We start from the raw sequence: 11,777 nt of genomic DNA, 5'->3' as shown, positions 1-11,777 counted from the left end.
AATGTCACTTTAAGCTGAATATAAGTGTCTTGAAAAATGCAAACCCCTACAAAATCATCCCAGGCAATGTAAAATTATGATTTTTCCCCAAATAATTACTTAAGTCATCTTTATGAAATTAGATTCATATCGCAATATATAATGCAAAAAAACCTAAATATCGCAATGTTGATACCGCAGTAAATATCGCAGTTTTTTTCATGCAGTCCTACTGTAAAATGCAAGCCTACACAAAACGAAAAAGGGTTTTGCTATTTTAGTGAAAGCGTAATTTTTTTTCATGGCAAGCTTGACATTTGCATGGAATTGCTCACATGCACCAGTCTGTAAGGAAAGCATTGTTAACGAATGCATGCACGGGTGCAGCACATGCACACATGCAGGCAGACCTTAACGTAGAACACCCTGTCGATCCGCTTGTCCTCCCTCTTTCTGGACAGCCAGCGCTCACACAAAAACAGAAAGATTTCCTCCGTGTCCTGGTCCAACACTTCCACCTGCTCCAGGTACCAGTCGGCGCTCAGCATGCTGTTGTCATGGCGAATGCGGATCTTAAACACCTGGCCCAAATCCACAGCCTCCAGAGTGAACGTGTCCACCTGGCCAATCACAAGCATTCGATGTCAGCAGCAGCCAATCAGAGGGGATATGCTTCAAGGATTGTTGTCAGTATTACATTTATTCAGTAAATTGATCAAAAGTGTGACTGAAGAGATTTGTAATACTACAAAAGCTTTAAAAAATCAAATAAATCCTGTTCTTTTCAAAGTTTATAATTAGGAAATATTTCCTAAGAAACAAATTAGCATGTTAGATTTTTTTCTGAAGGATCCCAGCAGAAACACAACATCATAAGACGCTAATATTAGGTTAGATCTAGATTTTAGCGTCTAAAGACAATGTGATTTTGATATCTAACAACAACGTGAAATGATGTTGATGTTTTGTTGGTTTTAGGTTGTGTTGGAAAGTGACTGAAATCCAACATCGAGCCAACATCTTAAACCAACGTCATATTGACTTTAAACACTGACATTTCAAGAGTTCACACTTAGTTACTGCTTGATAATAAAAGCAGGTTTGGCATGCTGTCACGGGAGAGAACCCTGAGCTTGGAGATAGTTGAGCCCAGTGCTCCCGCCTGGTCAATAGGCATGTAAGTCGGTACGAGATCAGGTAGTTCTCGAGAGCTCCCCCTGGTAAAGGAGGAAAGAGGGAGATGGGGTGGATGGGGGGATTCTTTAAAAAACGAAGAAGAGGGAGTAATGCTAGTTGGGCTATTTATTGCGAGTTTGGAATGATTCAATTCAATCATATCACATGCTCCTCTCAAAATTAGATTGTAAAATGTCACTTATTTGTCAAGTATGGCAATCAAAATCCAATGTCTGATAGACGTCATAGTGGTAATATCCACACAATAGCCCCTTTCACACATACAGACCTTTCCGGAAAATTGCCGGCAATTTTCCGGAAAGGTTGTATGTGTGAACAAGTCCTTTTTGAAAATACCGGTAAATTCGTTCTGGCTATTTTCCGGAAAGAGAAGTTGTAACATTACCGGCAATTTGCCGGAATGCTGCGCTGTGTGAATGCAGAAGGAAGATTCCCGTAATAAGCGCGTGCACGTCTAGAACGTGCTGACGTGAGACGTCTGCTTTAGCCAATCACAACAATCAGACGCATTTACGTCCGCGCGGTTTGTGAGGATAAAAGCCTTTGAATATTTTTCCAGACACATTTAGCTGCTAGAAGTTAGTCAGATCACGTTTATATGTTCTTCTTAATGCCAACTGTGTAAATAATCATCGATGAGATGCTTATGATAAGCCGTTGTTTGTTTACCTTCAAGCTTTGCGTGCGCCTATGAGCGCCTGCACACGTACATATTATGAACATCTCGACATGCGAAAGTGATCCTGCGAAAGTTGTTCACAATATTGATCATCCACAGAGTTTGTACTATAGTCAAATGTTTACAAATACAAGCGCAGCCGTTTAAAGCTCATTTGTGGTGAATGATGTCAGAATTTACCGGTATTTTGGAATGGATGTGTGAATGCTCTTTTCCGGAAAATTTCCGTAACGTCCTCGCCTGTGTGAACAGCGTTTTTTTCAATATACCGTTAAAGTCGTTCCGGAAATTTTCCAGAAATTTACCGGTATCACTGTGTGAAAGGGGCTAATGTCAAACTCTAATGTCATTAGACGTTGATATTTCATCATTTTTAGGTTGCTTTGGAAAGTAACCAAAATGCTAAATCTATCCGATGTTGGACACAGATGTCGGTCTGACATTGGGCTCTGACGTCAACCTGATTTTCATTTTCAAACAAAATGCAATGTCCCAGGACGTTAGGTTACAACATCAGTCTGACGTCATGTGCCTGCTGGGATCATGTGACACTGAAGATTGGTGTAATGATGCTAAAAAAAAATGAGGTTACGTCACAGGAATTAATTATATTTTAAGATATTTTCGAATAGAAAGCGGTTATTTTCAAATATTACAAATTTGTATTTTCTGTTTATGTAAATGAAGCACTGATTAGCATAAAAGGCTTTCAAAACCTAAGCAGAGGAGTTCTCAAGACCTACGTACCTGAGCTCAAACTTCCCTCTCGCCCTTCAAAAGGGAGGGAGCCCCATGCTCAAGGATCTTATGAGCTCAGGGCTCTCTCCCGGGACATCATGCCAAACAAGCTTGATTAATAATCATCAGCTAAGTATGAACTCTTCAAATCATTCAAAGGAATCATTTTTGCTTTTTTGTGGTGAATATTTTAAAACGTTCTTTTAATTTTCCCACCAAGTTATTTTTCTAATGTCCTTAGTAAGGTGGCAGAGAGAGCTTAACGTGCTACAATTTAAGAAAACAAGTGCAATTACAAAAAGACGCCAGCACACTGAGAATTGATCTTCATCAGTTTGACAGTACACATGCTGCAAATTGTCAAAACGCAAACACATTTTAAAAAAATGTGCTGCATTTTCTTAGAATGCCAACAATTAATAAAACGTGCTGCATTTTCTCACAACGCAAACAATTTACGAAAACTTGCTGCATTTTCTCACAACACAACGGAAATGTTTCAAGGAGACCCTAAAACGTGACGGACCCGGCTATTTAGGTTATGGTTATTCAGACTAATAAATACTAAAGACACTGGAATCTGGATTTTAAAATAAACAAACATAAAACCTTTTTAAAGATCACCTACAACTTCACTGAGCAATAGTCATGGCACGGGGGTGTCCGTCACATTTTTTTAAAAAATCTGAAAAATCTTTTTCGTTGTGCTTCGATGTTTTTGTGTTGAGAAAATGCAGCGCGTTTTTCGTAATATGTTTGAGTTGTGTGAAAATGCAGCATGTTTTTTAAAAATGTGTTTGTGTTGTGACGATTTTCAGCACATGTGCTGTCAATGTCAGGGTTCTGCCACTTTGGTCTTGTAAATTCTTGTTTTGGTGGCAGAGCTCTGACACTACTCCATGTCTGGTCCTGTTTCTTTCTCTGAGTGCGCGCGCGCGCCGTCGTGGGTGTACGCAGAGTGTGCGCGCTGCCACTTGATGTGGCCGCGCACGCTCTGCGTCCCTCAGACGCGCGCGCTCTTGTACTAGTGTTTGTGTTTGTTCTGTCAGCATGCGCGTTGCTTATGTGTGAGCGCACGGTAAGGTGTTTATCTATCGTGTGCTCGTGTCTTGCGTCTCTTGTCAAAGCACGTGGCTTGGTGTTTACATTGTGGTCACGTGCTTTTGTCGTGTGCTTCAGTGTTGTGTTTGTTGTCATGAACATGCGGTTAATGAGTTCTCTCATTGGCTGCATGTTCTTGTTGTGTTATGTGAGCGCATGGCTTGTATTGTCTCTCTGTGTCATGCGCTCTCCCATCTATTGTCTTGTCCCACCCTCCTTTTTAACCCATTATTAGTTAATTGTGTTCACCTGTTTGTGTGTTAATTTTCTACAGTTTATATACCCCTCACTTTTGCTGTCCTGTGCCAGTTCGTCATCACATGTTGTTGTTTGAACCCTTGTCTTGTCATGTTTCCAGTCCTGTTCCTTACCAGCCAGCCCAGTGAAGTTTGTTTGTGTATGTATTTGTTTTGTTAATGTTTTCCCCCTCGGGGTAGTTTATTTTGCATTTTATTTTATTTTTATTATTTAATAAATTCCCATTATTCCTGCACTTGAGTCCTCGCTCCTTTTTCCCAATTTCCCATCTCCAACCCTGACAGTCAAACTCTGTCAAACTCCTTAGAACCTTCAAAACGTCCAGTTTTTTTTTTTAGAAGATATATTGACATTATTTTTAGTTGTTTTTAGACATCCGCGGTATAAAACGTATGCCGGAATAGTTGGCGGTTCATTCCGCTGTGGCGATCCCTAATGAACAAAGGGACTAAACTAAAACAACGTTGACGTTACGCAAATGTTGAAAGGAAAACCTTATTCTAATAACGTTAAATGCTTACATTTACACAACACTTTAAATGAAAAGTTAAAAAATGTTCAGAGAACTGGGATAACATCAAATCTTACAAATTTAGTGAGGACAAAAGGGTTCAGAAATAGCTTTTTAAAGGACCACACTTATTTTAAATAAATAAATAAACTATATTTGGGGAGCATTAGTAAGATGTCTGCGTGAATGTCTCACCGATCCTCTCTCAAACTTGTTGCTGTTCTCAGACTTGCTGAGTTTGCGTTCTCCAGTGTCGCCCATGTCTCCATAAAGAGTGATGAACACGTTGGCATCAGTGCCGGCGCCATACACATCCCCCGTGCTTACTGTCACTGTATATGTGTGAACTGCAACACACACACACACACACACACACACACACACACACACACACACACACACAGACACACACACACACACACACACAAACACACACACATTAGTCTTCTTGTTGCTCAAATACAGTAGCGGAGCAAGGCACTAGCAACACCAACATCATGGCTTTGAATCCATGAACTGAAAAATGTAGTGTGAACTTACAATGGGTGTACTGTATTGACGAAACATATATCTTAATGCTTGATGATTTGTCTCAGTAACTATAATGCTGAGTTGGTTTTCATTCAGGTTCCTTAGCTAAATTAGGACCGTCAAAGATGATTATACATGACACTAAAGCAACCAGTTTGTGGCAAAATGTCCATGTCTTGATGAGCGATTTACGAATCATTCATTTAAACGATTAATTCAAACTTAAACAAAGCAAATGACCGTCTTTATACAGGGTTTCCACTACATTCATTCTTCCATATTGGGGCGCTACACTAAAATTCATTCCCGCCACCGCTACAGTACAGCTTTTCATTCAAAAACCTTCAGTTGTTGCTGTTTTTTTTTTTTGTTTTTTTTATTAATAGCAGGTTATAATCACACTAAAACATATTAAAAAGTAACTGAATTATAACAGAGTGAACTTTTCTGTAACTTTAGTAGTGCTGTGTGTTATTAGTTTAACCCTTTAAGGTTACATGCTGACTGACTGACTGTGCGATGTGTAAGGCCAGAAAACAGGACGTAGCTTTCAGTTATGATGAACACAGTTTCCATAATTATACTTTATTTCTAGATAAAGGATAAGTGGTTCTGCATACAAAGACTCTTATCTTGCTGGAGTTTATGGCTGTTTCACTTTACTTCAGGATGCATCAATGTCGTTCTGTAGGTCTATTAGAGAAATTCAATTACAGTTGAAGTCAGAATTATTAGCCCCCGTTTATTTTTTTCCTCAATTTCTGTTTAACGGAGAGCAGATTTTTTTCAACACATTGCTAAACATAATAGTTTTAATAACTCATTTCTAATATCTGATTTATTTTATCTTTGCCATGATGACAGTAAATAATATTTGACTAGATGTTTTTCAAGACACTTCTATACAGCTTAAAGTGATATTTAAATGCTTAACTGGGTTAATTAGGTTAACTAGACAGGTTAGGGTAATTAGGTAGTTATAGTATAATGATGGTTTGTTCTGTAGACTATCGCAAAAAAATCTAACTTAAAGGGGCTAATGATTTTGTCCTTAAAATGGTGTTTAAAAAATTAATAACTGTTTTTATTCTAGCCAAAATAAAACAAATAAGACTTTCTCCAGAAAAAAAAAAACATTATCAGACATGCTGTGAAAATTTCTTTGCTCTGTTAAACAACATTTGGGAAATATTAAAAGAAGAAAATAAAATTCAAAAGAGGGCAAATAATTCAGACTTCAACTGTATATTTTGCTAGCCAATTTAATAAACGTTGGAGACATGCTAATTCATAAATGCCCTAAATCGCACTTCAGCAGCGTTTATTTGAGAGTGCACAAGAAAATCTGTGCTTGAGCAGCTTATATTTAAGGGAGTGCATAAAGTTGTGTGCATGAACAGAGGAAATCAGCACGCAAGCAAAGAGATTTGCATGCTGGTATTACATGAATGCGATCTCGACTTGTAATACTGCACTCATGACATTTGTCAGTGACATAACCCTATAGGTAGTTGGAAGATCTGTGTAAAAGGCCTGCCACCACAGCTGGAAAAATCGTAGAAGAAACACTGTTATATATGGATCATTGAATCATTGACAGAAGCAAAATCAAATGTGTTGCTTTGAGATGTGTAAATATCCAACTCTAATCTAAAGGTCTAAAAATGTAATTCATTTAAAGGGGTCATGAACTGAGAAAACAAAATGTCCTTTATCTTTTGATATATGAGAGGTCATAGTACTATATAAACACCCTGTAAGTTTCAGAGCTCAAACCTTCATTGTTACTCTAAAAACAGCTTATATTAAGGGCAGTCTGACAAAACGGCGGGAAATGGAACGTTCTTATCTATGATGTAATAGGTTGGATAAGCTCCGCCTCCACATAAGATCAAAGTTTTACTTTACTGCCTGTCCTGCTCTGTTAGTATGCAAATCTGTTAGCTAGTCAGAGCAGTGGGTGTTTACTTCAGAGTCTACAATCGGTCACGCCCATTCAAACAAAGCATTCTGATGAGTGGTCAAAACAGCACAGAAAAATAGACACATTACTTCTGAATTATGATATTTTTTTTAACATAAAATCTTGATAGCATTATTAGTGGACCAAAGAGAACAGTACAAATGTAAAAACTAGAAGCCATACAGGGATATTTGCTTGCCTTCGTGACTTAGTGTTATTCAAACTTAAAAAAAAAAAAACATATAAATAACGCACAAATGCAAATGTAAAGAACATAGGCAAATCCACCAGACTTACTCTCCAGTGCGTCGTCCACTTCTGTCTCGATGATTTTGAGGGTCCCGTCTCGTGAAAGTTTCTCTACGATGATGTCAGACGGCACCAGCTCACGAATCGTCTCTCCGTCCTCCTCCGAATGAGCCAACCATCGCTCACACGGGAATATTGCTGTTTCTGAGCCCTGCGTGCGCACACATATTTCAGTCCTTAATGTTTATTATTAGTTTCGTACACTTACATAAAATGAGATTAATGATACTATGATGTTTAATTAAAGTTTACATTTGTCATTTTTCAGTGTTTTCATTGTCAATGTTGAATTCAATTTCAAACTTACATTCAAAGCTTGTAATGCAATTTGTTATTGAATATACAGTGTATCTGGAGAGTATTCACAGCGCTTCACTTTTTCCACATTTTTTATGTTACAGCCTTTTTCCAAAATGGATTAAATTAATTTATTTCCTCAAAATTCTGCACTAAACACCCCATAATGACAATGCGAAAAAAAGTTGTTGCAAATTTATTTAAAATAAAAGATCTGAAAAATCTCATGTAAATCTGTATTTACAGCCTTTGCCACGAAGCTCTAAATCGAGGTCAGGTACATTCTGTTTCTGCTGATCATTCTTAAGATGTTTTAGCAGCTTCATTGGAGTTCACCTGTGGTCAATTCAGTTGATTGAACATGATTTGAAAAGGCATACACCTGTCTATATAAGGTCCCAGGGTTGACAGTGCATGTCAAAGCACAAACCAAGCATGAAGACAAAGGAATTGTCTGTAGACCTCCGAGACAGGATTGTCTCCAGGCACAAGGCTGGGGAAGGTTACAGAAAAAGTTCTGCTGCTCTGAAAGTTCCAATGAGCACAGCGACCTCCATCATCCGTAAATGGAAGATGTTTAACCACCAGGACTCTTCCTAGAGCTGGCCGGCCATCTAAGCTGAGTGATCGAGGGGGAAGGGCCTCAGTCAGGAAAGTGATCAATAACCCCATGGTCACTCTGTCTGAGCTCACACCACTAAAATATCAACGGAGTGGCTTCACAACCACTCCATGAATGTGATTGAGTGGCCCAGCCAGAGCCCAGACCTAAATCCTATTAAACATCTCTGGAGAGATCTGAAAAAGGCTGTACGCTGTCGCTTCCCATCCAACCTGATAGAGCTTGAGAGGTACTGCAAAGAGGACTGGGCAAAAACTCCCAAAGACAGGTGTGCCAAGCTTGTGGCATCATATTCAAAAAGACATGAGGCTGTAATCGCTGCCAAAGGTGCATCAACAAAGTGCTGAGCAAAGGCTGTGAATACTGATGTACATGTGATTTTTCGGCTTTTTAACACTGTTATTATGGGGGATTGTGTGTAGAATGTTGAGGAAATAAATTGAACACATTTTGAAATAAAGCTGTAACAAAAAAATGTGGAAAAAGTGAAGTGTTATGAATACTTTATGGATGCACTGTACACACATTTAGCAAAATTCATTTACAACATTTTAAAATGATTTAAATGGCCACCTACTGTATGTAGCTCCAGTGTTGATGGATCCTTTCTAAATAAAAATGTGAAACTTAATGACCCCAAACTTTTGAACAGTACTGTAAAGCCACGGCTGGGTGTGTGTGCTGATATCCGAGTTTCACGCCGATTTGCTTGACGGAGCTACAGTGGAGGCAGTGTTTCACTTCTCTACTGTACACAGATAGTGCTGGAGTGGAGCGACAGGTCAGAGAAGATTAGTCACTGGAACTAATTATACCCGCCGCAACACCGAACAGATGTGGGTCAATGAAATGGGTGCTCCAAAGACAGTGAAGAGGAAAAGAAGGTTTTCCACAGCCAAATGGGAGGATTCTAGACTCAACCTAGTTTCATGTTGCCAGAATTAAGACCAATGGATCTGGTCCACTTTTTAGCTAAAAAAGTGCCTGGCCAACGTGTAAGCCCTATTTATGTATATTCACATACACAGTTGAAGTCAGAATTATAAGCCTCCCTGAATTATTAGCCCCCCTGTTTATTTTTTCCCCAATTTCTGTTTAACGGAGAGCAACGGAGAGGAATTTTTTTTCAACACATTTCTAAACATAATAGTTTAAATAACTCATCTCTAATAACTGATTTATTTTATCTTTGCCATGATGACAGTAAATAATATTTGACTAGATATTTTTCAAGACACTTCTATACAGCTTAAAGTGACATTTAAAAGCTTAACTAGGTTAATTAGGTTAACTAGGCAGGTTAGGGTAATTAGGCAAGTTATTGTGTAATGATAGTTTGTTCTGTACTATCAAAAAATGGCTTAAAGGCGCTAATAATTTTGACCTTAAAATGGGTTTTAAAAAAATTTAAAACTGCTTTTATTCTATCCAAAATAAAACAAATAAGACTTTGTCCAGAAGAAAAAATATTATCAGACATACTGTGAAAATTTCCTTGCTCTGTTAAACATCATTTGGTAAATATTTAAAAAAGAAGAAAAAATCAAAGGGGAGTAAAAATTCTGACTTCAACTGTACATGCAGTGCACTGCATGAAAAAGCCTTTAAAAAATTATTATTTTTAGCAATTTCCCAGTGATTTTCAATTATCAGGTTGTAGCTGGATGGGCATCCGCTGCGTAAACCATACGCTGGAATAGTTATCAGTTCATTCCACTGTGGCGACCCCTGATAAATAAGGGACTAAGCCGAATGAAAATGAATGAATAAATGAATTTCTCGGTGAATATAGATTATATATGTTAATGCATTTGAATAAACAGTTTTATTAAACTATTATTTATTAAGTGTGGACTTTTTGTCACTTTTAGGAATAGAAAAATTATGTATTTACATTATGTAAATAAATGAGGTGTTTAGAAAAAACCTTTTAACTAAATTAAAAAATTTTTTATGGTTGTCTTGATCTTTCTTCTTTATTTAAATTTTACGTACTAATGTCTGTGAAAGAGGAAAAATTGATAGTGCGCAAGTCGCTGGCCCATCTGTGCCCAAGACAGCAAGTCTATGGCTGCGTCCGAAACCGCCTACTACTCAGTAGGTACTGCATTTGAATTTAAACGTACTACTCGTCCGTTAGAAAAGTACGTTCTATACAGTATGAATGTGAAAAGTATGAATGGAATTTGGACGTACTAAATCCGCCATTTTGTCATGGTCACATGACCTACCTGCGTCATTTGCGTCGCTTTACTTCCATTCATGAATTCTATCGCGGGGCATCATGGGATAGTAAGGAAGTAGTGAGTCATTCGGGTACTTCTCGCATACTGATTTTCGAATTCTATGAATTCGGATATACTACTAGGCTCGCATACTGATTTTAGCGTACTATATAGTATGGAAGTATGCGGTTTCGAACGCAGCCTATGTGATGTATTAAGAGCCACGATATCAAGACTAATTTCAGCAAACCACCAAGAAAAAGAACCACATCCAACAGAAGTGTGTATACAAGAGGAAGCCTTCTGAAAGGGATGTCCAAGTGCTAACCTGGATTGTATCCAAAAAACATAAAACCACAGCCGCCTCAACTCTCTTTTTTCCACCAAAATTGTTCGTCAGGAGCTCCACAGGGTCAATACACCTGGCTGGCGGCTATAGCCAAAACTTTGGTCACTGGTGTAAACGCCAAATGTTGATATCAATTGTGCCAGCACCATCTTGGGCTATTGACAACATGAATTGTTCTCTGATAAGTTCACCTTTATTGACTTTCCCACATCCGAGAGAGTTACAGTGTGAAGAAGCCCCAAGTAAGCATACCACTCAGACTGAATGCCCAGAGTGAAGTATGGGAATAGATCTGTGATGGTTTGGGTTGCAATTTCATGGCATTTCCAAGGCCCTAATACTTGTGGCAGTCCTCACTACTTGTGTAAGATGGGCGCATCAATGCCAAGGACTTCCGAATCATTCTAGAGGACCACGTGCACCCAATGGTTCAAACATTGTATCATAAAGGCAGGGCCGGATCAAGCTGAACTGCCGCTCTAAGCAAAGGACGGTCACGCCGCCCTCAAACCCAAAATGAAAACATGGGGGTTCTCTATTCTGCCACACTAGACTTGGATATAACTAAGGGCGCGGATGGTGAGGGTAGTGTCGGGGATGCCGCTCTTTCTATTCTGCTGCCCTAGACGTGGATATAACTGAGGCACGGGTGGCGAGGGTAGTTTACGGGACGCCGCCCGAGGTGCGGGTGGCGAGGGTAGTTTGGGGGATGTCGCCTGAGGCACGGGTGGCGAGAGTAGTTTAGGGGATGTCGCCCGAGGCGCGGGTGGCGAGGGTAGTTTAGGGAACGCCGCCCGAGGCGCGGGTGGCGAGGGTAGTTTGGGGGATGTCGCCTGAGGCACGGGTGGCGAGAGTAGTTTAGGGGATGTCGCCCGAGGCGCGGGTGGCGAGGGTAGTTTAGGGAACGCCGCCCGAGGCGCGGGTGGCGAGGGTGGTTTAGGGGACGCCACCCTCTCTATTCTTCCGCCCTAGATGCGGATATAACTGTGGGCGTGGGTGGCGAGAGTAGTTTCGGGGA

General features: G+C 39.5%; 1 protein-coding gene across 1 annotated transcript in view; it reads right to left on the bottom strand.

Moving 5' to 3' along the window:
• Positions 1-11,777, bottom strand: part of loxhd1a (lipoxygenase homology PLAT domains 1a) — a 114,264-nt gene that overhangs the window by 30,884 nt on the left and 71,603 nt on the right. Inside the window, exons 29-31 of the mRNA XM_021468985.3 lie at positions 7,255-7,417; positions 4,659-4,810; positions 390-599 (exon numbers count right to left, since the gene is read on the bottom strand). Coding sequence (XP_021324660.2) covers positions 390-599; positions 4,659-4,810; positions 7,255-7,417 — 525 coding nt within the window. The remainder of the gene's footprint in view (positions 1-389; positions 600-4,658; positions 4,811-7,254; positions 7,418-11,777) is intronic.

The sequence above is a fragment of the Danio rerio genome, chromosome 21, assembly GCF_049306965.1.
Source record: "Danio rerio strain Tuebingen ecotype United States chromosome 21, GRCz12tu, whole genome shotgun sequence".
NCBI classification, from domain to species: domain Eukaryota; kingdom Metazoa; phylum Chordata; class Actinopteri; order Cypriniformes; family Danionidae; genus Danio; species Danio rerio.
Note: the sequence above shows the minus strand (reverse complement) of the source record. Positions and strands in the feature narration are given on the sequence as shown.